At 37.0% G+C, this 25,583-nt stretch overlaps 2 protein-coding genes across 8 annotated transcripts; one reads left to right on the top strand and one right to left on the bottom strand.

The window, feature by feature from the left end:
• Positions 1-3,683: 3,683 nt before the first annotated feature.
• Positions 3,684-11,069, top strand: LOC129751035 (probable RNA helicase armi). Of its 6 annotated transcripts, XM_055746278.1 has the most exons (8): positions 3,684-3,956; positions 4,080-5,699; positions 5,948-6,063; positions 6,200-6,717; positions 6,864-7,353; positions 7,411-7,643; positions 7,704-8,727; positions 8,790-11,069. In XM_055746278.1, exons 5-8 carry the CDS (start codon positions 7,152-7,154, stop codon positions 10,853-10,855), a joined length of 3,525 nt encoding a protein of 1,174 aa, XP_055602253.1. In that variant the 5' UTR covers positions 3,684-3,956; positions 4,080-5,699; positions 5,948-6,063; positions 6,200-6,717; positions 6,864-7,151; the 3' UTR covers positions 10,856-11,069. The 6 variants fall into 6 exon arrangements, with proteins under 6 accessions (XP_055602253.1, XP_055602254.1, XP_055602251.1 ...); XM_055746279.1 differs by lacking the exon at positions 4,080-5,699; XM_055746276.1 differs by having other exon boundaries at positions 5,948-6,717.
• Positions 11,070-12,351: 1,282 nt separating this feature from the next.
• Positions 12,352-17,898, bottom strand: LOC129751036 (importin-4-like). Of its 2 annotated transcripts, XR_008738573.1 has the most exons (8): positions 17,779-17,898; positions 17,559-17,684; positions 14,279-16,831; positions 13,996-14,219; positions 13,796-13,928; positions 13,543-13,720; positions 13,049-13,485; positions 12,352-12,983 (listed from the first exon to the last, which is right to left on the bottom strand). XR_008738573.1 is itself a non-coding variant. In XM_055746283.1 (7 exons), exons 2-7 carry the CDS (start codon positions 17,610-17,612, stop codon positions 13,361-13,363), a joined length of 3,267 nt encoding a protein of 1,088 aa, XP_055602258.1. In that variant the 5' UTR covers positions 17,613-17,684; positions 17,779-17,898; the 3' UTR covers positions 12,352-13,360. The 2 variants fall into 2 exon arrangements, 1 of the variants encoding a protein (XP_055602258.1); XM_055746283.1 differs by having other exon boundaries at positions 12,352-13,485.
• Positions 17,899-25,583: the final 7,685 nt, after the last annotated feature.

The following is a 25,583-nucleotide window of genomic DNA, read 5'->3' as shown; positions in this document are numbered from 1 at the left end:
TGAAAAAAAGACATGATCAACTGTCAATCCATTTTTACCTGTTACGACCTATTTCGACCAGACCTCATTGAACAGTCTTATTTATATGAATATGCGTGCACACAGAACATAAACAACCCAAAATTAAGAACGCCAATGCACCAAAACAAAGTTCAGTCAGCTTTCTTGATTTTGGGGTTTCCAAAATGAAGTTCATAGCTTGAACTTGGCGCCCCAAAAAACGAAATTATCGTTTCCTGGTAATTTGCGTCTTGTGGTGCGTCGTGTTGTCGTGGCTGTCGTTTTCACCCGCACGCAGTTTGTTTATTTTGATTCGAGTGGTGTCCATTAGACCGCTGCAAAAATTGACTTTGCTCCCATCCATATGTTTTTTTTTTTTCGATGAATTTTGGATCACCAAATTAGTGTAAAATTTGAGATGATTTAGTTGATTCCTGAATAAGCGCAACGCGTTTCAATTTTGTATGGGAATTTTTATGGTAGAAAATTTTTTGCATTTATAATTTCACCCAGAAAATTCAAATAAGCTTGAAATGCATTTTGTCTTTAATAATTGGGTTTGCCTATTCTTATGATTCATTTTTTTGCCAACAGAGAAGCTAAGTAATTCAGGAAAAAATTATAATAATTTTAAAATAAAAAATCTGAATCCATTGAAAATTGAACACTTCTAAAAATGGCAGTCTTTGCTTTCTAGGGCTTTCAATAATTTCATGAAACATTTTTGCAAAGGTTATATAAATCAACAAACTCGGCTATGTAAAGCAGTTTTTCGTGATTTTTTACTCTACAGTAAAACACGTTGCGCTAATTCAGGACTCAATGAATCGCTTCCTAATTTAATATTGCTATTTTCAGTGATCAAAACAAACGGAAAAATTCATGGAAGGTGCAAAAATTTATAAATTTGAAATTTTCTCAGCCGTCCCCTAGCGGGACAAGCAAATTAAAAAAAAAAAAAATTGAAATTTACATACAAAACTTGCAGCGGTCTAGTGTCCATGTACCCTCGCCTCGCCCTCCACTCACCAAAATGCCACGCTCAGTCAGCTTCACTACCTTCTCTGATGAAGGTGCATCCGGCATCACCGCAGAAGGCGTGAGCGCGCTCTTAATCTCGGTATACAATTTCCCATGTGTTAAACAGAGAAAGCAATAGCCTTCACTCCATTAGCTGTCATTCCTACGGAAATCTATGTAAGAGTAAAGAGCAAACTTTTAAGCAGGAGGTTTGCAGGTTTGTAAGCGAGATGCAGCTATGAGAAACTCGCCTCGTCGTGAGGCCGATGATAAGTCTGTTCAATGAAGTCTGGTCGAAACGTACCCTGCCAGGAACGTTTGCTCAATCGGGCCGATTGCAAAACATACATGGCGATCGAAAATTGCTCGTGTTTAGTTTTGTTCATCGAGAGCAGGCTGATGGAATCGAACCGAAAATGGATCGAATTCTTACCGCTAGAATTCGAGTGCCGCCATGTCTGTTTTGCAATCGGCCGGATTGAGCAAACGTTCCTGACAGGGCAATCCCTACCAACGATTGAACAAAGCTATTAGATTTTGCCCTGATTTTCATTCAGAGTGCCCAGATTTTACAGACTTTCAAATTGAGTGATGAAATCAATATTCACTTTAAATTTGGATCGGCATTGGTTAGCTGTGACTCAAACGCATAACCAGGGGTTTCAGGTGTCCTGATTTTTCAAGATTTGGCCTGATTTTCGAGAGGCTGTCCTGATTTTTCAAAAACGCTTGAATTGCCCTGATTTAAAAAAAATGGATCTTAAAACGTCCTGATTTGTCCTGATTTTATAAAAAAAAAACATCTAAATTCTAACTAAATTTATTGTTAAATGATGAGATCATACAGCAAATCTTTAGTAAAATATTTTAACCAGTTTCCCGCATAGGTTAATATGATACTATGAATCTTCCGTATTATTCTTTTCTGATTACATTAATAGTAACGTTCCCAGATGCGTCTTTGCTCGATGTGCTGTTGCTAGAACGGATAGAATATTATTTCTGGAAGATACGATTAATATTCTGAAAAACATATTGATTATTTTTGCAACGCTTCGAAATGATAAAAAAATATTTCTGAAAGATACAATTAATGGTTTTCAAGATAAGCTGCGTATTTTTGCAACACGCTCCAATTTTTCTGCTGTCATAGAACACGCGGTCAGATTTATTTCAGATAAGATTTAAAAGGTCTCGTGTGTATGGAGAGTGTTATTTTTGGATCCAATTTCAAGCCGAGGATCACAACAGGGCAAGCGTAGAGGTAATTTAAATCGCATAAAATTCATTTTGTTCCGCGAAAGATTTCAATAGGTTTTCGCAAGGTTCGGAGGAATTGAACCCTGCTACCGAAAGCAGCGGGAAGCAGCACTACCGTAGCAGCAGTGTGAATCAGCCGATAGTGCAGCAGCAGCAAAAAAAAAACGGCAGCCACATGATGGTACCAACGATCGAGCGGCCACTTCCTCGAGATGGTAAAAAAACGATCATTGCAAGCAACACCCATGGGTATGAATGCATACGCTTACACACAACATCCAGAAAATATCTGACCATCAGGATACGATGAAAAGTATGTTACTCAATTATTAAAAATAAAATAAATGCATTGAAATGAAGAAAATCTTTTTCCTTGTTTCCGAAAATGGAATTAAAATTATGAGAAATTAACAAAAACCCATAAATCTTTTTATCGTTGAATGAAGATATGCTGTATCGTCATCGTTTTATAGGTGAATCATTAAAAAAAGATAACACGTATGATCGAATGGTTCGAAAAAAATAATCTTCTTTTAATCATAACTCTACTTAACAACCCGTTCACTGTATCGTTACGTGTGTCCAAACGATTCCAATACTATTTATGTAATCGTCCATTTATAATCCAATACTATTAGAGTAATCTTTATGGTGTCTCGGGAAAAAGATTACAGGAACGGTAGTTTTATGATACTGATTCATGCGGGAATTAACCAGTGGTAATCTTCGGTTCAAATGATATTAAAATGGTGTTTTTCGATATTAACTACACGCCAGCCAGTCATTCTCGCTTCAGTTGCATAATTCGAGGCGTCTTCAGCACCTAAATTTCGCCTTTAGTTATGCAATTTAAGCAAAACTGCATGTTATTTTCACCAATTTTGTGGTGTCCTGAAAAATCCTAATTTTTTCCTTCGTGGTGTCCTGATTTTTGACAATACGACCTGGCACCTCTGCGCACAACAGACAAAGCGTTTGTTTTAGATATAGAAATATCTCGCGGTTGCTAAATTTTATTCATTGGATTTTATTAATTGCATTCCTCAACAAGATATCATTGTGGGTCATTATTTTTTTTTTTTATTTATTCCAGCTTATTATCGTCAGAGAAACAAGCGGATACCATGGTCAAATTACTATGCGTGTAGTATTTTCAAGAACAAAACATTATTGACTCAAAAATATGGTTGCGTGTTGTTCATTTAAACCACGGATTTAGTAATTTTACTATGTTTTTTTTTTGTGTGCAGAAATCTATAATTATGTTTATATTAAAATTTAATATTTTCATTTCCGAGTTGTACAATATTTTCGGTCACTTTGACAAAACCCCTTCTCCGTGCGCGCGCGGGCATTCGCTCGTGAATTCGCTCGAACAAATGTGTCAAAAAGCTGGAGCCTTTGAAAACAGATGAGTCAACAATTTCATTCTTACCGCATCCTATGAATGTTCTTTGATGGAGCACTCCAGAAACAACGTGTTTATTAAAAAAAAATATTGAAAATTCGGTGGTTTCGTAAAATTGTGTACTATTTACTAGATTTACTATTAATATCTTGTACAGAAATCAAAGCGGAATTGAATCTATCATACCATACATAGAATCTCGGGTTTTGAACACAAATTTACAGGGGAAATTATGTCTGGTAACGAATTGACGCCTAAGGAAACACTGGTAAGTATTAACTACATACAAATTTTCATATGTATATACGACTTTAAATAGAATAATTGTTATTACCTATTGGATAGCTTTATTTTGAAGCAGTATATGGTTGATTTTACCATTATATTTTAGAACTTATTCCTTCCCAATGAATTTTGTAAAACTAGTTCAAGAGAAAAGGAGTCTAAGAAAATCAAAAATTGTGTGTGATCTATGTAATCCTTTTCCATGTGACATGAACCATGTCTTTAAGGTCTGTAAGGTGTTGCACGATCATCTTCTATGCCTGGTCTTGCCTGGTAAGCTTTTCCCAAAAGAATAATTAATAAACTAACTCACTATAACTCTACGAGAAGCCAATGTCCATCGAATCTTATTGTTATCTTTTCTTCTTATCTTAGGATTTTTAACCAATACTTTTAGGTAACAAATACATATCTATGTCTTAAACGAATTGAGTTTTGGTTATTGCTCTTAGCTTTAAATTATTGCTCAACATCGTTTAGGGAAGAATAACAGCGTGCTTTTAATTTCTCGGAAAAAGTAAATGTCCTTGGAAACACTATTGATTGATTTTGGTTATCTAATATTTTTTTCCTATAAGCACATGTTTTATACTTAAATTAATGTGAAATTCTAGCGTAACATTTCATAAGGGCGAAACTAGCAGTTAGCTCAGGGAGGTGGCAATCTAGTTCTTCTTTCGAACAAGAATCTTTTTCTTTTTTTTTCTATCCATCGGGAGAGACGTTTATGGTGTTTTCCTCTCAAAGCAGTACGAAGTCTCAAAAGTCAAAATTTCAACCAATGAGGAATCAGAATGATTGATGTGTTAGTGTGCTATCAACCATACTTCTCTAGCATTTGACATTTAGTTCGGGTCCTTGACAGCAAAATGTCAGGTTTGTTATGGGCCCACAAAATCGTGGGCCCGTAATTTTGATGGTTGTCAAATTCAATGACAAAGGATAGGGATGCCATCTCCCTGAGTTAGCTCGAAACGAGAAAAACGCGTTTGAAAATTCGGAACACCTATTCAAATCCTATTTGAAAAATCGACCACTTTTTGTTCAACAAAATCAAAAAATGTGCATTATATTCACTAATTGTTCGATGGTTATCAAGAACTTTAACTTTTTTCACTCAATTTCAGAGATTTTCGAGTTTCGCCCTTTTATTGTTTTCGTTTTAAGTTACGTCTGCAAGTTTCGCCCAATTGATCGGCCGTTTTTGTTTTGGTTTTGAAGTTTCGCCCATTCGTCCTACACGCAAAAACTAATTTGGCCGTTTTGTCACACACGGTCAACTCAGTTACGCCTATTGGCCCTACACGAATAGAAAAATTCACTCCATTTTGAATAGGCGTAACTTCACGTTCCAACGAAAATGCATCAACAGGAAGTTTCGCCCAATTGAATTTTATCAATTTTTTGAAAGTTTTAAGTGATTTTAAGATGAAACCGCGTTTGATAGGTAAAGTGCAACCGCGTGCATCCGGAATGACCGTTAACTCGATTTGTTTACATTTGGCTGTTTCGCCCTTTTTAAATGTTAAGCTAGAATTATTGAAAAATTTGATTACTTTTCCGCGAACATTCTTCTATTAAAGTGAATAAAGTAGAATAATTCAATTAAACGCTACTGTTATATGATGTGATCAACAATCATTTTTGCTTACATTAAACTTTATAGATATACTTACCTAAGTGAACTCCAGCAGATTGAGAACACTGAATTGACTGAATTGCACCGGTAGGTAGATTTAAGCATTCAGCTATATTATTATTAATAGGTAAATAAGTTATTGACGAATACAGCTTTTAATACATTAAATTTTTTTGGACTATCTACCACTTCGTAACAATTATTTGCGCCAGCATGATTGATGAATCAAACAATACCATTTAATCCTTGTATTTATCGTGTTATAGATTGATTGATGTAGCCCTTGTAAAGCCAGACATCTAAAAAATATTCCATATTTATCATTATTGCATTAGGATCCCTGCGATATGTTGGCCCTTTTCTAGCACAGACGCTATTAGGATCCAAACAAAATATTTGGTAAGATTGTTGCAAGTGGTAAGGAAAACAATCCGAGAAGAGTATAAAAAAGGTAACTTCGTCTAATGTGCATAAACCGATTTATTGATTCTATGGATTCGACATTGACAGTCAATATTTTATAAGTAAAGCAAGTTGTTATGAAAAAGCTTTTTTTTCTATATTATTTTCGTTTTGGTTTCGAATAGTCGAACGTCGCCGTCGGTTCAATATTAATGATAAAATCAAGGAACTTGGGACATTGCTACCGAGAAATTTGGACGATTCTCGAAGCGACATAAGCAGCAAAGATGGACGAGTCAACAAGGGAACTATCCTAAAAGAAACTGTCGATTTCGTCAAAGAGCTCAAACAAGAGGTTTGCGCCCTGCGCCGCAACGGTGATCTGTTGGTGGCTATCAAGAATGAAAATGTGATACTTCAACATAAATTAGCGGTAATGTCTTAGCATAGTAGGTTATTAAGGGATTTTATTTTTGCCCCAAAAAAAATACCTCAGAAGATTTTTAATTTGGGCTCGTAATTGTAGATTTTTTTTCAGGTTAATCTTGATTTAATTTTTCAGACAAAGATAAATGTGAGTATTGCTTCCAACTATATCGTATCAGTTGAAACAATTTTAATATTTTGTTTTTTATTTTCGATAACAGCATGTAGGCAAAAAACCATTGGGGAGGAATTGTTCCGTTCTTATAAATTGTCATAGGTATCTATTTAAGTAAGGTTTTCATTAAACACTGCGTCATTCACAGTTCCATAGACGTCTTTCAAATCCATTAGAATAATAATAAAAATTCCCATTTAATTTAGGCACTCATCTTTCTAAATTCTGTCATATTTTATGTTCCACAGCCGAAAATCGACCAACAGCTGGCACCCACCAAGCAGGGTATCGTGAGGGTCAAATTCTATCTATATGTTGAAATGTGTGAGAACAATTTGCAGTTGGAGAATCACGTCAAAAGGTTGCAAAATTTGAGAAAAGAACTTAGCCATATTAAGGAAACGGATTGGCAGTACGAATCGATGGATAAATTCTTCGGCCAGAATTAGCAACAACAATCACTGTAGTGAAAAAGTGTCATAAATTAATAAACAACATAGACTTTTTTAATTGCAAAGTGAGTGATTACGTACAAAATGTTTCGACTAGTAGGAAAGATGATGTACGGGCTCGTGACCACTATTAGTGGATCGAAAGAGACGGATGAAGACAAAATAAAACGTCTTCAAGCGCAGCTGGATGACGATGACGAAGTGGATGATGGCAGAGAAGCTAAACGCCTAGAAGACGAATTGCAAACGGAAACAGTGAAACCTACTAATTGCTTTCAAACAACAGGTATTATTTACAATAAAAATCAATGTACGATCAATATATGATTATTTATGTTCTAAGGATACGTAACAAGGGTTGAAGCTAATTACATCATTATCGACAATACCATGTGCGTCGATAAAAAAGTTTTACAAGCCTGTTCTTTTCACCATCAGTTGGAAGAAGGCGTAAAGATATCATTTCTCGCTTACAAGACCTCAGATGATGATCACCCAAAAATTGTTAAGCTGGAGGAAATTCTTGGTGAGATATGGGGAGATGAAAAACCAAATTCAGTGAAAGCTAAGGAAGAGGTAAACAACTTGATGATGGTCAGATAACAGCTGCTTTAAATCGTAATTATATTTTTTTAGGATACACAAACTTTGGCTGGAATCAGTCCCACATATTTTAGCTCGACCCAACGCAGCGAACAAGGAACTGTGATTGCGAAACGTCTTGGACTTTTGACAGTGGAAACCGATCAGGGCGAGCATTCAATCGAAATGGACAACGTTAAACTGACATTCATTCCGGAGATGGGTGATTTTGTTGTGTTGGATTGTGTCGTTCAGAACGATGAAAAATATTTCGATATGCGGGGAAGTATATTGGAAGTTCGTGGTATCACTCCCACACAGATTGTACGAGGCACGGGTTTAGTAACCAAAGCCGATTCTGAAGGTGGTGAAATCAAAACCGACGATGGGGTGTTTTTATTCCTAGCAGATGCCTGTGAAACGGCACAGATTCCAGGCCCAGGCGATCGGGTGGCTTTTGAAGCCGTCGAAAATGCAAAGCTTACTTATCGCTGTATCAAAGTGTTGACCGAAAAAGCGGCCCCACGACAGTTGGAAAACAAAGCGGACGATTTTAAATCGAAGTACGATGTTGATTTCTTCGAAGATAAACGAGGAATAAAGATAACCGATAACCTAGAGGTAAAATTGAATAATCTTAAAGAAAAACTAAAAGTTGAAGTAACTATAAAGAATACTGCTGAACAGCAACATAAAATTCTGAGGTCAACATTTATGTCAAACAAACAAACTTCGCAACTTCGACTGTTGATACCGAAATCAACCAATGAATCGTACATTTTGAAGGCAGGAGACTCGATCATTTATAGTTTTGAGATCACTGCCAACAATTTTGGCATCAGTAAGGAAGTTTTTATGTGGTCTTTCGGCGGTGGTTTCAAAATTGCCAGGTGTTTCACCATTAAAGTAGGAGATGACGAAACCTTGAATGTTGCGATTAACAATGAGGGAACTTCAGTCGCGCGCTCAGCAGCTGGACGGCAAAAGTTGGCTGCCTGGAATGTATACAAGTCTGGCGGAGAGGTAACACCAGGCCAGAGGATTTCAAAAACGGCGAACTTCATTGACATTAAAATTGGTGAGATTTTGTAGGATTTACAAAGCTGCAAAAATATCCTATTAAATTAATTTTATTTCCAGGTGGCTACCATGTTCCTGACGATCTAAAGCAGATACTTCTGAATCCAGCCTCCAATAGAAACTTGATTGATGAAGAGCTTGATCAAACTCAACGATGCCTCCAAAAATCGTTATGTCCCGAAAATTATAAACCGCTTCTTAAAACCTTTCTGTGGATGGAGGATGTTCAGTGCGAAGTTTCGATTACCAGGTTTAACATGGACCGAGCACATTTTACACGTGAAGACAATTACATGGCTTTACGTATAGAAAATATTGGCGAATCACGCCCTTCATTAATTCCGGGCGATAAACTGATAGCAACTACTCCATGGATAAATCCCGGCGAAACTGGGAATGGTGCATTTGTACATAAAGTGATGAAGCACCGTATTCTGGTGAAATTCAGCGAACATTTCCACGAGAAATACAATGGGGAAGATTACAAAATTATTTTCCAACCTACACGGGGTGCATTCCAAAAGCAGCATCACGCCATCAATTGCGTAACGAGCGCTATGGGTATGGATTATTTGTTCCCGTCCAAGACAGTTTTACGTGAACCATGGATGGATTTGAAGATAAACAATAATGGTAACTTGGTGACTACTGATTTTGACAATGAATTTCCATGGTATAACCCGAATTTAAATGAAATTCAAAAAGACGCGGTAAAGAATATTCTCCGCTCGGAAGCCAGGCCGTTACCGTATGTTATTTTCGGGCCACCTGGAACAGGAAAAACTATGACCATCATAGAGTTGATTCACCAAATCGTTAGAATGTCTCCTGGCAGTAGAATTATGGTAGGAACTCCTTCAAATAGTTCTGCTAATCTCATTACTGAACGACTAATTGATAGCAAAGTTCTTAAACCTGGAGAGTTTATCCGGATAGTTGGTTTAAATTATATTGAGCAGGAGTTGGTTCCAGAACATCTTGCACCGTACTGTGGGACGGTGGACATTGCCTCTGAGAGGACAGTGAAAGGTGAAGTGATTATAACAGAGTCAGGTTTGATGCACCGCCTCCAACTGAAACATCTCGGTAGACACAGAATCACTATTGGAACATGTGTCACATTAGGAACACTTATGCACTTCCGATTTCCAAGAAACCATTTTACCCATGTGATCATAGACGAAGCCGGCCAATGTTTGGAAACTGAAACCCTCATTCCGATGACTTTCATAAGTAAAAATTGTGGCACAGTTGTACTTGCTGGGGATCCCATGCAGTTGGGTCCGGTTGTAATGAGCTCACATGCGGCTGATCGTGGATTTGGTACTTCAATGCTGGTGCGTCTTATGGAATCAACCCTTTACAAGGCTGATAAAACCCGTTTCCCGAGAACCGGAGGGTACAATCCTAGATTGGTGACCAAGCTGCGTTACAACTATCGCTCATTGCCCTGCATACTGAACCTTTACAGCGAGTTGTTTTATGAAAATTCGCTGATAGCTCGGGTTCATCCGCAAGGCAGTACAGAAGCGGAATTTCTCGCTAGTATAAGTGACATTTTACAAGAACCATCGGATCAAAATGCAACCAACGGATTCATATTTTGGGGTGTAAATGGAGTTAACAAACAAACACCTGAAAGCCCTTCTTGGTTCAATCCATCGGAAGCGAAAAGCGTTTTTAATTTTCTCCTCAAACTGTACAAAAAGCAAGTTCGTCCAGAGCAAATTGGGATCATTACCCCGTATCAGCAACAGGCAAAAACGATACGTCGCATCTTGGACGAAGGTAACCTACTGAAACCGAAAATCGGTAGTGTTGAAGAATTTCAGGGGCAGGAGCGGATGGTCATTCTAATCTCAACCGTACGTACTTCTAAATCACAATTGTTGTCGGATCAACAACACGCACTCGGCTTTGTTGCAAGTCCTAAACGCCTTAACGTAGCGATATCGCGTGCCCGGGCACTTTTGGTAATTTTTGGTAGTCCACATCTTTTGAGTGCCGATAAACAATGGCAGAAGTTGCTTTTGAAGGCAATCAGCAACAACAGTTACCGCGGATGCGATCTTCCAGAGCATTTGGTTCAAGAACGCGTAATAGATGAAAAAGACTTCGACGATTGAATCGTGTAATAATTCGTGTAACACACAATCGAACTTCCCCCCAGATTCAGAAACCATAAAATATATTGTTAATGCGTAGTTTTATTTTCCTGTGTTAAAAAAATAATTTAGGATCAGTACTCAGAAAGCTGTATTATCTTTGTGAAATAATTCAATAAACCTTACATTAAAATGCTTCTTGAAACTATTGAAATATATGTTTGTTTAATTTTAATATCTACAGTTTTTCTAACAGAAGAAAATATTAACTATCCATAATTTTTTTAGTAAACATCGAACACACTTGTACCACATAAAGTCTCAAAGTTTCAATTTTTTGTTCCACAAGAATAACCTAAAGAAGGAGGACCGGAGGACACTTGGAGAATCGAATTTTTATTATTTTAACGTCAAACTGAACTTAAAAGTCCATAAAAATTAAATATTTTTTTATTCTAAAGAAAAATTGACCAAAAATTGGCTGTCTGGTACTCAAGCCGTTAAAAAACTCTTCAAATTTCTTGTTATAAATACAAATCATACGTTTATCATTTGAATGTTTATAAGGTACCATCAACTTAATTCTTCACTAGGATGGTCAATCTATTTCAAACTAAGGTGATCGAAAAAGGGCCCAGCGAGAAGCCGGCGCGGCGTACTATAGCCACTGAAATCCGCACAGTTGATGAAACCCTTGGCGGACAGCAAGTGAAGACACTGGTTCCGGATCGCTAACAGTGCAGATATTTTATCTCGGACCTTAGGTAGGTAGGATATGTAAAATTAAATTAAAATAAAATCAAAACAGTAAAAAACGCATTCCAAGTAGAAAGTTGCCCATTTTAACAACAAGTGTTGTTATCATATAACACTATTAGACACGAAAACCGTGAAAATGGTAAAGTGTCCCTAATCTTAATAATAATAATAATATAACACACATTTTAAACCAAAAATAAAAACATAGGAAAAACTGAAATTGACTGAAAACTGAATATTGGAAAGATTTCAAAACGAAAAATGTAATAAGAAAATTTACTAAAACGACTAAAAAGTCTAAAGTGCAAAACTTTTGATGATTTTTGTTATTTTTATTTACATAGTATTCCGTCTCACGACATAACTTGACTAACATAATTCCTGAAATTCACTCGGTTCATGACAACCGTTCTCCAATTTCTCGGACACCCCCTGCACTTGATGATTTTTGTGTTTTGTGTAAATTTTGTAATGACGATGGATTCGAAAAGTTATTCTTTCTCTCATTAAGAAAAACCCGTAAGATCTGTCAAAAGTTGGGTGAAATTTTAGCTGCATCCCACTTGCACTAGTGGAAAACTATCACCCATATTCGGCACTAGTATATTGATTAGATTAGAAAATAAATATTGTTAATAAATAGTTGATTAGAAATAAATGGAAATTTGTGATTTCTTTTTGTTTCAGATTACTCGGCTTTTCTCTAAACAACACAAACACCAAAACTTTTTTTTTATTTTTAAAATGTTTAATTCTATACAATGATTGTATAATAATATTGTTTTGTATAAATCCAACGTAGTTTTATCAATAGTAATCCATAATTTTCACCTGCCGGTAATTTCAAAACCTCTACACGCTTTTTCGATGTATTTTATATACCTAGTTATGGGAAAGTTTTTTTTAGCAGCAATATATTTTCCGCAACTGTTTGATACCTTTTAATGGTTCTATTTTTCTACGAGCTAATAATATGGATTGATATTGGAAATTTCTGTGTAATAGTTGTTGTGGTTCAGTTTCAGCAAAAAAAAAATCATGGCATGCGCGAGCAATAATATATTTATTTGTTTGATAAAAAAAAACTAACCTATGCGAATAAATAACTTTTAAACATACATGTGTTAACATTTTAATCGTTCTTAGAGAACGACGTTTATATAAAAGTTCAAAATTAATGCATTATGTGGTACATTAGGTTCCTATTATCCAGAAAACCAAATAATAATCAATTCACTTTTGTTATTATGGATACTTTTGCATGCTAACCAGCTCAAGAATGTTCTATTATTCTTATCTTGTGGCGAGCTGACTTTCAGTTAAATTTCTTTTACTCGCGCTTCAATACTCTTCCTTAACCCTCATTAAACACTCTTTTTTCTATGTCAGCCTGTAAGAACAAATAATCATTTTTAGATTTATCTCTTTCCCTAGCCATCATAGGTTGGTACTTACCACACGTTTTATTGGCATAAGTTTGTTAACGTTAATTGACAAAATCCTGCTACGGTTTAAAGCAGCATCTTTTTTTAACAGTATGAACAATTTGATTTCCAGTTGGTCTGTTATATTACTTCTGGTAACCCTTTACTCATCTTCGTAGGAATTAACATTCTTTTCAGTTTTTGCTAACTTAACAGAGGACGTTGATGGACAGGATTTGGTAGTGCTACGTTGTTTCATTTCCACACGACGCACACATGTTTGTAAATAGGGATTGATGTAAGAGACGTATAGTTTGCGCATCAAATGGACGCGCGCTGACTTCTACTGCAGCGGAAGCGTTTGGACGAAGTTTGCAATATCGACATCACTGCGAGCTACTTCCGCAAATTTATCCGGGAAGTCTTTACTTATTTGTTTGACGAAATTGAATACTAAGTCGCGACATTCTAAAAACATATTTCCAGTTAAATAAGTGATCAAACATAGTATTCATAAATAATTACCATCGGTGTTGTGCTGTTTTTTATAAAGTATCTGCAGTCCTACCACTAGAACACGGCCCAGCAGTGGGATAAGTTGTTCATTTCCTTGACGGTAAAGCACGTCCAGACTGCGGAATACAGCCAAATTCTCCTCAAAGTCTTCTCGTAATGGAAGGTATTGAACGAACACCGGCAAAACCTGAAATATAAACGACAAGGTTAGCAAAAATGCTATTCGTTATGGTATGCTTCCAATATTTCGTAATAGTCATACATCTTTCATCGGCACCAGGCTACTGTTGGAGATTATCAATCGTGCTAAAGCACCGCAAATATTATCTAAGGTACCCGCATGTTGCTCCTTCGATACGACGGTCGAAAGAGATGTGAGAATCTGAGGATAGTGTCTGCAAGAGTTTACAAAAAAATAGTATTTGTGAAAGCTTCAAAGATCAAACTGTGGCAATATCTTACTTATAAGTGCATTCTCCTCCATGCAATGCCATTTCACCGAGCCCATAAACAGCATTGTTACGCACTTCATTATTTCGATCCTGCACACAAGATAGGAAGATGGGCAAAAGCGGTTCCACCCAATTCATAGTGAACTCCTTCAAGCCACGGAAACACTCGGATAAAACACCAATTGCAAAGGCTCTTTGTGAATCAGTGGTTTCGTCTTTCTGTTTGGACTTTTCCTGAAACATCATTGACTAGAATATAAAACAATTGAAAAGATATATGATGAATAGCTTACGATTTTTTGAATGAAATATGGCCAAACACGGCCGAAATAAACTGCAAATTCTGCCGGGGGTAGAGCACGTCCAAATTTAGGAAGAATATCTCCGGCAGATTCTATGATTGCTTCATCATATTCACTTTCTTCTTGATCCTCATCAACAGGTTCATCAAACTGGCACGCTACTTTGCCATTCAGTACATCAATAATGCATTCAAAAATGGCATCCTTTTGTCCTTCAGCTTGTATAGCTGCAGCGCCAACTTTTTCCATTATATCGCTATAACCGTCTAATGCTGACATTACAACCGTTCTCTCCTCGTCGGTTCGAATTATTTCGCTTAATTTCGGGATTAACACCAATATTGTTTGAGTAACTCCTTCAGTATTTCCAAGTTCATGGAGTGATATGACAAATTGCTTCAAAGCATCAATAGACGCTTTCCTAATATCTTCATTAGGGTAATTTATGAGTTTGTAGATTTCTTCAAATGAAGTTTGGATGAAAGGCGCAAAAGCGGGACCAGTATGCTCGGCAAGTTCCATAAGAGCAAGTATAGCTTCTTCTTTTTCATCCATATAGGCATTTTCAACACTGTAGCCTGCAATGTCGTCATCTTCTTCGTTTTCGTTATCCGAGTTTTCAATGTCGAATTCCTTTTCGTCATCATCTTCGTCGTCACCTTCGCCATTCGGCAGGATCAAGTTATCACCGTCTTCTTTGAAAGTAGGCACGATTCCCTCGGTACTTTTTACGCTTTCTAACATAGCTTCAACTATTTTCGTTAGTGATCCGGCCATGTCCTCTTTTACGGAAGAGGCCATGGAAGCAAACAGATTGTAGCAACTTCTTCTCAGATCTGGATCATCGCAGCCGTCCATCATGGTCAATCCTAAGTTCAAAGTGTCAACTGCTAATGGAAGAAAATTGTCTTTTCCGATTGTTCGAACCAGTGCAGCAAATGTATCGATAGCTTGAGGGCGCAGAGTGCAAATATCTTCGTCGTCGGTTTTCACCAGGTACAACTTTAGTTGATCAATGAGGCGTGGAAAGTATGGTAACATGTTGATCTTAGCTGCATTTGCTGTTGCAGCAATAGCTGTCAACGAAAGTTCACGGAGATGGACGGTGTTGCGAGCATCCAAGGCCTCGAAGAGGCGCTCCATGAGAATTGGCAAATGAGGAGTTAGTTGATCTTCTAGATTTTCGCAAAAAGTTTCCAGAGCATAGAAAACACGATCGATGTGTGGAGGTTCCTTACCACCACTGCGAATTTGCAGGCAAAGCTGTTGAAGAAATTCGAACAAAATCGGTAGGATGTCTTCTGCGTATTGAGATATCTCTGGCTGCAAGTGTTCGGAGAATTGGCCTAGAGCAAACAATGCTGCATTGCGAATCATTGCATTCGGATCGGTTATCCCTGTTTTGATGACGTCTAGCAAAGGTTTCAAATACTTGTTACAGATATGTTCCGAGCATCCCTCAGCTATTACGGCAATAGATAAGTATGAAGCCTTTTTAGCGAGCGGATCGTTTCCACGCAACGCTGGTTCTAGAAGTGCCATTAGAGTTGGGATAAGTTGCTTCGGTGGAATATGCAGTGCCAACACATCCATAGATTGAGCCGCACATGTGCTAGGTGTAGAAACTTCATTGCTTCCAAAATACTCCTCATCTTCGTCTTCCATTTCCGGCGCAACACTCATCAACCGGAATAAGGCAATGACGATTGGTTCGACCAATTTTTGCTTAATGATCATCTTTTTCTTCAACCTTACCAACCAACCAATATAGGTAATGGCTTTAACACGAACTGAATCATCAAGGTCATCTTTCTGAGCAATCTCCAAACAAAACTCAATCAATAACTTCAGATGAGGAGTAAGCACCCGAGACGATTCGTCTGCGAGATTTTCCAAAATGTCGAACGCTTCGATAAATTTGAACGAATCCTGCTGGGCGAACCCGGCTAGTGCTTTGACAACGTAAGGAATAGATGCTTGATAAGTGTTTTCGGCAGTTGGATGTCCCGTTATAAATGTAACCAAATGGGACATACCCTGGAGGATATTGTAGACTACTGGAGTGGCCATGTTGCCGCTTGCTTCGGTCGCAACCAAAGCAGATGAGAATAGTTGGCACACGGTATCGAAATGCGGAATTAACTGATCAGGGGATATGTCCGTTAAGGTTGCAAAGGTGGCCGATCCAATCTCAGCCAACCTGGGATCACTGGAGCTGGTGCTCTCAAACATAAACTTGAGAACCTCATTCATCCAACCATCACCCTTAGTGGCTTCGTGGCGAATCAAAATTCCGACAAATGCAGTAATTGCATTTCGTACTGATTTCTCCGGCTCTTTGACGATCGCTTCCAACATACCCTGTTTTATGAGAGCCTGTTGATCTGCAGGGACTTGTCTCCAATTTCGCAACTTGCCAAGCTGTTTTTTCAACAGCATTGCACTGTACTGACGCACTTGAGCATCTTTGTGCGAAACAGCTAAATCGCATAACTGAGGAATTGTTTCCGGGCGTTTAAATGCCTCTTTGAGTTCGGCACTTGCCTGTGGAAATTACGAAAGAAAGTTTAAATAACCTAATTTATTATGGGCTCATTGAGACATATTTGAGTAATGCCATATTCGTTTTCATCTGGTGGAAAGATGGTTGTGCACCAACTGCTGTCATCTTCATATAAAAAAAAACGTTTTGACAGCACTTGGTGCACTACCGGTGCACCACCAGGATGAAAACGAATATGGCATAAAACTTAAGAACGTTATTATTTAAAAAAATTTTATCGGATGGAAAAATTAAAATAGGTAGTGTTACAACTCCTGTCATTGCTTATATTAATCATATAGGTATACGTAATTGAAATCAAATCAATAAAAGCCAAAATAATCGGAAAACCTTCTTTAATATTTTGAGCAAAATATTTTAACCTCATCAATTGAACAAGCAACATAGTAGTTAAAAACAATAAATTACTAAGTAAAAATTTACACTAAAATTTGTCTTGATTTATAAAATGAAATAAAAATTACAAATTAATAAATTCCATTAAGCACTTGAATATTTTTTTTTCCTCTGGGGTTGTTATGTGAAAGGGGTTGTTGGAAAGTGCGGATGATGGAAATTGTGTGTTGGAAGTCTCAGCAAACTTTGTTCCTCAAATGTAAATCCTTTTCATATGGGCTTTTTCCCCTCCAATAAAGATGTTTTTGTATGTAAAGCCCTACCCATGTGGGAACAATTTTTTGATAAATGTCATATTGAACCCTGTCTTACCTGTTGGATCAAATCGTTGTCCGCGACGAGAAGATTCCGTATAATTTGCTCCATTGCTGTTTTTAATTTTAATCAATAGCTCCTACAGAAGAAAAAAAAATCACGTTTTCTGGTATGCAAATCCTCCTGGAAATCGAGATATACTGTTAATATCGATGTACCAAATGCTTCACCATGGCTATCTTTTTCAGATAGGAACTTCCGGAGTGAAAAATTTTACCTCTTCCAACCTTGGCGTATGCAGGAATATTTTCTCCTTTCGTTTGCTAAATCTGCGGACTCGCGTGTTCTTGTGCTGCTGAGCAGCGATGCCACACATACCGATTTTCCGGTATTTATACCGATTTTTGAGCAAAATTTTGACCAAGAATCGGTATATACCGATTACCGATTTTTGGCAAAACATACCGATTTCATACCGATTTTTAAGATTTTAACTCAAACTTCATTTCACTTCCACATTCCCACTTAATTCAAGCTGACCTCGTAAAGGTCCTGTAGAAAGGAGACAAAGTGCGGTAGCTGTCGTGGCGTAATTTGATCTGTACAACTTTGAAAGTATCCTGCAAAGATCTCCACTGCTGACTCTCATGATTCGTTCAGTTATTATTATTATTAATTTTATTTCTGACTTTTTTAACACTTATGTTGTGTTCATTCGAGTCTAGAATTCGTTAAGTTGTTCGCGCTGTTTTGTTCCTATGTTCTGTTAAATGATGCACTATTATGGTGCTCAACCTCAAAGCCAATGGACTTAGCTCAAAGCTGATATTTGACCTTCTGCAACTGCCAGTAGAAGTGGTAGAAGTTTCTAAAGATCAATCTCAAATGACAATGTTCTTGTCTCCTGAGATGCTAAATCTTCATGGGAAAATATACACCGTTTGAATATAATCCTTGTTCAACTTGTCGCCAGATGTGGTATGTCAAGATTTGATGTGCAATCAGATACACGGTTTGTCATATCATCGCTATAATCTTCAATCCTTCTCCATTTTGTTAGCCAAATAAATGATATCACATGTATGCAGAGATCTCCAGGCCACGCCAGACAAAAGGGTATTTTCAGTTTTAGAAAAAATATGTGTTTTAAAATCTTTTTTGGAGGAACACCTTCTTGTAGAACACGTTTCTCATTTATTTTCGCGTATATACTACTTGAGTTTTCATATGACTATTGCGTGATTTTTCTAAAAATAAAATTAGTTTTCCATTGGCTGAAAAAAAATTAAAGCAACAACTCTCTCAACTTTCTGCAATCATTTCTTTTTTTAATCGCTACACAGAAAAAAAATCTGAATCCTTAACAACACTGAAATTGAAAACCTGTATCATTACATGACGTGGAACTCGATTTATTGATGTAAATTTACAAATTAAAAAAAGTTGAATCCTTAACAGCACTGAATCCATATGACACAAATATTACTTGACACGGAACGCGATTATTTGATGTAAATTTACATCACATATGATGTAAATAAAAAGAAGCATCACATACGACGAAATTTTCAGTGCGAATTAAATATTACACGTCTTTAATATTTTACATGTCTTTAAATTTTACACGTCTTTTGAAGTTTACAGACGTGGAATATTCAACTCGCACTGAAAATCCCATCATATGTGATGCTTCGTTTTCGTTACATCATATGTGATGTAATGGAAATAGAAATTTCTTAAAATTACACGACATGGAATGTGATGAGAACATTGAATTTAAATTTAATAGAATCAGACAAATTTAAACAAAGTGTCAAGTCAAAGTCGTGCACCAAAAAGTATTTTTTAAGCAGTTTTCCCGCGATTAAAGTTCCCAGAGATCTTCGTGCAGCAGGAAGTGGTGTTGGAAGCAGCTCCAAGTTATTCAACTTTGGATCCGGTCTTCGAGAAAAAATATAAGTGTGAATGTGACTCCTAATATAAAAAATTGTGAGATTAAAAAAATCATTGTCACCAAATGAAATAAACTAAATTAATAACAAAAAGGTTTTATTTTTATTATGACATGAGATAATTCCATTATTGAATCATAAATACCTATAAATAAAACAAAACAGATTCCAATTGGAAAGTTTTTCCTCCAATATTCAGTGGTTTTATAATTTACATCATTTTTATTTTACATGTTGCCATATTTTACATCATTTTTTATTTTACACGTTGCAACATTTCACTGGCGTGTAATTTCCAACTAGCACTGAAAACTCCGTCATATATGATGCTTCTTTTTATTTACATCACATGTGATGTGATTTTACAGATTTTTTTCGTTGTGTGTAGAACTCATATTAAATTAAAAAATATTAAAAGCTTTGAAAGCTGAAATGGCCAGTTTGGCAGAAAAACCATCAACCAAACGAAGAACATCAACTTGGGCCCATATTTACCTCGAACGTCAAAAAAACCATTGGATTTGTAAGTGCTTACTAAATTAAAATATCCTTTAGGTTGACCTGGTTCGAATTTATCAAATAGCTAAACATCAATTTGAAGTATTTCTTTATTAATTGAGACAATACTTGGATTTGTAGATAACTAATTACTTATTTATTACTTTGGAGAGAACAGTTCAGTAACGTGTTGATAGCACGTGGGTCGACGAAGTATGACCAATTTTCACTTGTTGATTTGGTATCCACGGTAGCATAAGTCGATGCCTCCTGTGGTAACACAATTAAAGTATCTAGTTTTTACTTAATTCAATGCCTAAACCACGTCAGACCCATGTAACTTATCGAAAATTCTTTCTATACTCTATATTATATTCTCAGTGCTGCTCTCTTCTGAGAAGGGGTATCATAACAGGCGACTAAAATAGCTTGTACACCCTCCATGGGAGTCAATGGTTTGAGTATTCAACAACTTCAACGTCAAATAACATACAAAATTATCAAAGCAACCGTTGTTCGTATTCGCACTGTTGGTATCAATTTCAACATACTTGTTTTTATGAACAAAAAGATTCCCAATTGAGCATTCAATAGATGATTTTCTTCTCGAACAGAGTAAAATTAGAAAAGCAGAGTTTCGGTTTAATTCCAATTCAAATCAATTTTTTTCCGAATGGCAATATATGATTAATAATTCGTCCAAAAGGTCAACCAAAATATATTTTCACCATTTAAAGCATTATAGATGGCTCTGAAGTACTCACTTCCAACAGATATACTTTTAAAGCATATTTATTTTACCAAGACACACATTGGTTACCATGGCTAGATGCATGAATCTTGTTGCCCCAACTCTTAAGGTGGCGTTGCGAACATCGAAAGTCCGTATAGAAGAATTAATGTTCGCGGCAAAGCCCACTTCTTTATCTTGAAGTGACGGTATCTTTGCCACGTGTAACCTGAAGGTGCTCGCCATGCCCTTATTTTTCTTGGCCAAAGGTAACTTTTAAACTAAATTTAGATTAAATTATGAGTACTGGAAAGAAATACTAAATTCGGAATCTCTGCTGCTTTACATTTGTGATTTTTGCTTTTCGTCAGCAAAAGCAGATAGGTTAAAATAAAAAAAAAATGTGTAAGTCGTAACAAACATAAAGTTCTGTTAAAATTTCAAAACCGTCTTTTTTTATGTACCTAGAACCAAGTTACGGAAAAAATGGAATAATATATGCTAAAACACACTTAGTCAGTTAGTTTAAAACTAAAAATGAACATTCCTAGAGTTCTTAAACTTGCTTTTATTACAAGCTTCCAGTTAAAGAAAAAAAAAGGTTAGGAAGTTGAAAATGTAAGCATTTTTGAATATCCGCCTCAAATACCGATTTTCATACCGATTTTTTGGATTTCCATACCGATAAAAGATTTTTTTGGGTTGCAAAATACCGATAAAAATGTGGCATCACTGCTGCTGAGTGAACTGATCCGCTGCAGGATGCACGAAAGAACATCGGGTAGGATTAACCTCAAAAATTGCGGAAAAATTTGCAGCTGAAAGAGGAGAGGTTCTTTTTTTTTTTTTTTAATTTGCTTGTCCCGCTATATAGGGGACGGCTGAGACCATTATGGTCCATCTTGCCGTTATGTATTCCTGCGTTTTTCGATGTCGTCTTATGTATTTGGATTATGTTGCTGTGCTCAAATTCTCATTTTGATATCATCGAGAAATTTGACTATCTCAACCATGGATGTTTCGCAATCTTCTTTGAAGATTTGGACCAGCGGTTTACAGTATTCCAGTACGGGGTATTTACTTCGAGCGTTGTTGTAAAGTGGGCAGTCATATAGTATGTGGTTTATGTTTTCAGTTGTTTGGCATATGTCGCATAAGTCATTAACTTCTAATTTCCATTGAAATTGTTGAGAAATCATTTCACTCGGGAACTAGCGATTATATGCAAGTCGAGTGAATTGCACACAACATCAATTTGACATTCTACAAACAACACCCTGCGCATTTCGTGGAGACTTCATCTGTCAGCTGTCATCTGTCAAACGGACAACTTGCACGGAACATTGCACGAGATTGGATACAATGTTTGATACAATGTAGTGGGCAACTGGATTAAATGTTCATGGTTCTTCAAATCAGAAATAGGCACACCGAGAAGAAAGTGCATAAAATAAATACAAACATCACTAATGTAACTGATCTAGTTTTAAGCTATACTCTGTTTTGACTCAAATAAAATCACCTTAAACAAGAGTTTGTATTCGCGTTTTATTCGATTGAATAGAGAAACTCTACAGGTTATGGGCCCAGTGGTTAATTGGGATGTCATAACCTATCCATCTTAACAGGTTATGGGCCCAGAAGTATTCTGGTGATAACAAATTTGCCAGACGCGGCAAATTTGAACCAGTGGTTTAACTGGTAAGCATAAGACTAGTGGATTACTAGTATAAATTGTAAATTGGAGGAATCGGTTGGACTTGAACCGATGATCGAGGATGAAGCTGATAGACTTGAACTGACGGACAAAAGCGGAAGCAGGATGTCAACCGACGGCGGCATAAGCGGCGATGGATCCGGTTGGAGCGAAGGTTATGCAGAAAGGAGAGAAAGTCGCTACGAGAGGGGAACTCTCGAGCGTACTGTGCCGTATACGACAACTCTCGACAGCTTTGTAAGTTTTAAAGTATCTTCGACGACAGCGAGACTACTTTGGCAGCTCGGAAGTGACGAGCAGAATATCTACAGGTTGAGCTGGAGCTCACACACACTGCTGCGTACGCCAGTCAACCAAGAAATCGTCAACCCGGTAGCAGGGGCTACCGATGCGCAGGAGGAAGAGCTTGCGGTCACTCTTCGGGAGCGTATTTATATATAAGAGGAAATCAGCGGGCTCGACGGAATCAACATTGTGGTCAACAACGGAGTGCTCAACAAACTCATCGGCGTTGAGGATGCATTTATATTTCCCGGATAGAATCTACAAGAAAGCAGGAATAGCGATATTAGTGGACATGGAGGAAATCCAAGAGCTGAAGAATCCGGCGATAATTTGAATAGCCAAGCATATCAAGAATCTTTGGGCTACGAAGATGGGGAAGAAAAGGCTAATGAGTGTAGTTAGAAAGAACTCGCTCTGGAATTATACAAAGTTTTATTTATTCCTCGACATGGGAGGATCTACTTTCAGTAAGAAAGTCCAGCAAACAGGGTAAAAGGGTTACTTTTACAAATGAGGAGGTTATCTTCGAAAATGGGGAAGACATCATAGCCACGGGTAATTACAATGACGGTCTGTTCTACCTTGAACTCGTTTGGGAAGGAAAGTCGACGGAACCAAGAGCATATGTTGGAAACAAAATAAATATAGAGACATGGCATAAACGACTAGGGCATCTAAGCAGTACGGGTGTAGAAAAACTCTTAAAGAAGGGCATGATTGAGGGTATCAATCTTACTTCCGATGAGATCAGCAAAGCGAAAGTATGTGATGCTTGTTTGGCAGGAAAGCAAGCAGCCAATAAGTATCAACAGATGGAACTTCCAAGATCAAAAAGACCGTTAGAATTGGTGCATTCAGATGTTTGTGGTAGCATGGAGGAGCATACGTACGATGGGTATCGTTACTTCGTCACCTTCATAGATGATTACACGCACTTTGTGGTGGTATATTTGATGGAGCATCGGAATCGGAAGTCTTCGAGAAATTCGAAGAATATGAAGCACTGGTATGTTCACACTTTGGAACTAGAATTTCCAAGTTTAGGTGTGATAATGGTGGGGAATACACCAATACAAAATTTGAATCCCATTGCAAGAAACAAGGCATAAAGATGATGTTCACAGTTCCATACACTCCACAACAAAACGGAGTGAGTGAACGGATGAATAGAACATTGATGGAAAAGGTAAGATCAATGATCTATGAAAGTAAACTTTCAAAAGATATGTGGGGTGAAGCATTATATGCATCAAAATATCTATTGAATAGATCGCCTACAAACGGGATAAATGAAGACAAAACCCCTTACGAAATGTGGTATGGGAAAATACCAAACGTAAAACATTTAAAGATCTTTGGATGCAAAGCATTCAAACAAATTCCGAATGAAAGACGTCAAAAATTAGATTCGAAAACCGAGACATTAATTTTTGTGGGTTACGCAAATAATGGTTTTCGACTCTGGAACGAAGAAACACGATCTATTGAAATCGGAAGAAATGTTATATTTGATGAAACCAGTAATGTAAATAATGAAGATAAATCAATTTTAATTGATGAAAAGCAGGAGGTTATCTTGCACGAGAAAATTGATAAATTCGAAAGTGAGCAAAACGAAATTGAGGACCGAGAATCAGTATCTGGAGAAGATACTTCAATCGATAATGGTCAAACTGAAGAATCATTTGGAATAAGTGATTATGAGAGTACGAATGAAACTCAAGAAGACGATATAAGTGACAACGTCTTGAACCAAACATTGCGGCGAAGCAATAGAACCAAGAAACCCCCAGCTTGGTTCACGGATTATTCAGCAAAATTAGCAACGGTCATTAATGATATTCCACAACAAATCGACGAGTTGAAGAAAACGGACGACTGGACGGAATGGAAAGTTGCAATTCAAGAAGAACTTGATGCATTACATCAAAACGAAACTTGGACAGTGGTAAACTGTATTCCAAAAGGAGTGAAACCAATTCACTCGAGATGGGTTTTCACAATGAAGGAAGATGGGCGATATAAAGCAAGATTGGTAGCAAAGGGATGTTCACAGCGACCTGGATTTGATTACTGTGAAACATATGCACCTGTTGCAAAATTGGAAAGTGTTCGACTTATTCTTGCACTTGCAAACGAGCACAAATTATTAGTCCATCAAATGGATGTCAAGACGGCATTTTTAAATGGAGAATTGGATGAAGCAATATTTATGAAATTACCACGAAATGAGGATGGGTTGAGTCAAACTGTACGCCTGCATAAAAGTTTGTATGGTTTGAAACAAGCAAGCAGATCATGGAATAAACGATTTGATGATGCTATGAGAGCTCTTGATTTTACTCCTCTCAAAACAGACTGTTGTATCTATAAATCAAAATCCAAAGGAATATTTCTTATACTCTACGTAGACGACATCCTATTGATAGCCAGAAATATTGATTCCATTAAATGGATCAAAAAGGAACTTGGAAGGTTATTCCAAATGAAGGACTTGAATGAAGTAAAACATTTCCTGGGAATGGAAATAACACGTGACTTTGAGAATCAAACGTTAGAAATTTCTCAAGTACAATATACTGAAAAACTTCTTCAGAGATTTGGAATGAATAAATGTAAACCAGTGGGGACACCACTAGAAACCAACACTAAATGGTCCAAAACTGAAGATAAACATACTGAACAACCGTACAGAGAGCTATTGGGATGCTTGCAATATCTCTCATTAATTTCTAGACCAGATATTTGCGCAGCGGTTAGCATTTTAAGCAAATATGCCAACTGTGCAACGGATTGGCATTGGTCTGGATTGAAACGTATCTTAAGATACTTAAGCGGCACCAGAAATACAAAAATAATCTACAGCCAGAAAAGCGAGTACCCAGGTTTAGTAGGATTTG

This window comes from Uranotaenia lowii, chromosome 3 (genome assembly GCF_029784155.1).
Source record: "Uranotaenia lowii strain MFRU-FL chromosome 3, ASM2978415v1, whole genome shotgun sequence".
NCBI lineage: Eukaryota > Metazoa > Arthropoda > Insecta > Diptera > Culicidae > Uranotaenia > Uranotaenia lowii.
The sequence above is the reverse complement of the archived record's forward strand: the minus strand, read 5'-3'. Positions and strand labels throughout refer to the sequence as shown.

Bases quoted from the DNA above. Each gene is read 5' to 3' on its own strand.
- LOC129751035 (XM_055746281.1), top strand. From the start codon at position 7,152: ATGTTTCGACTAGTAGGAAAGATGATGTACGGGCTCGTGACCACTATT. The intron at 7,354-7,410 runs GTATTATTTACA...TTATGTTCTAAG, and splicing joins TAATTGCTTTCAAACAACAG to GATACGTAACAAGGGTTGAA. The intron at 8,728-8,789 runs GTGAGATTTTGT...TTTTATTTCCAG, and splicing joins CTTCATTGACATTAAAATTG to GTGGCTACCATGTTCCTGAC.
- LOC129751036 (XM_055746283.1), bottom strand. From the start codon at position 17,612: ATGGAGCAAATTATACGGAATCTTCTCGTCGCGGACAACGATTTGATC. The intron at 13,929-13,995 runs GTAAGATATTGC...AAACTCTTGCAG, and splicing joins GGAGGAGAATGCACTTATAA to ACACTATCCTCAGATTCTCA. The intron at 13,486-13,542 runs GTAATTATTTAT...ATATGTTTTTAG, and splicing joins AAAACAGCACAACACCGATG to AATGTCGCGACTTAGTATTC.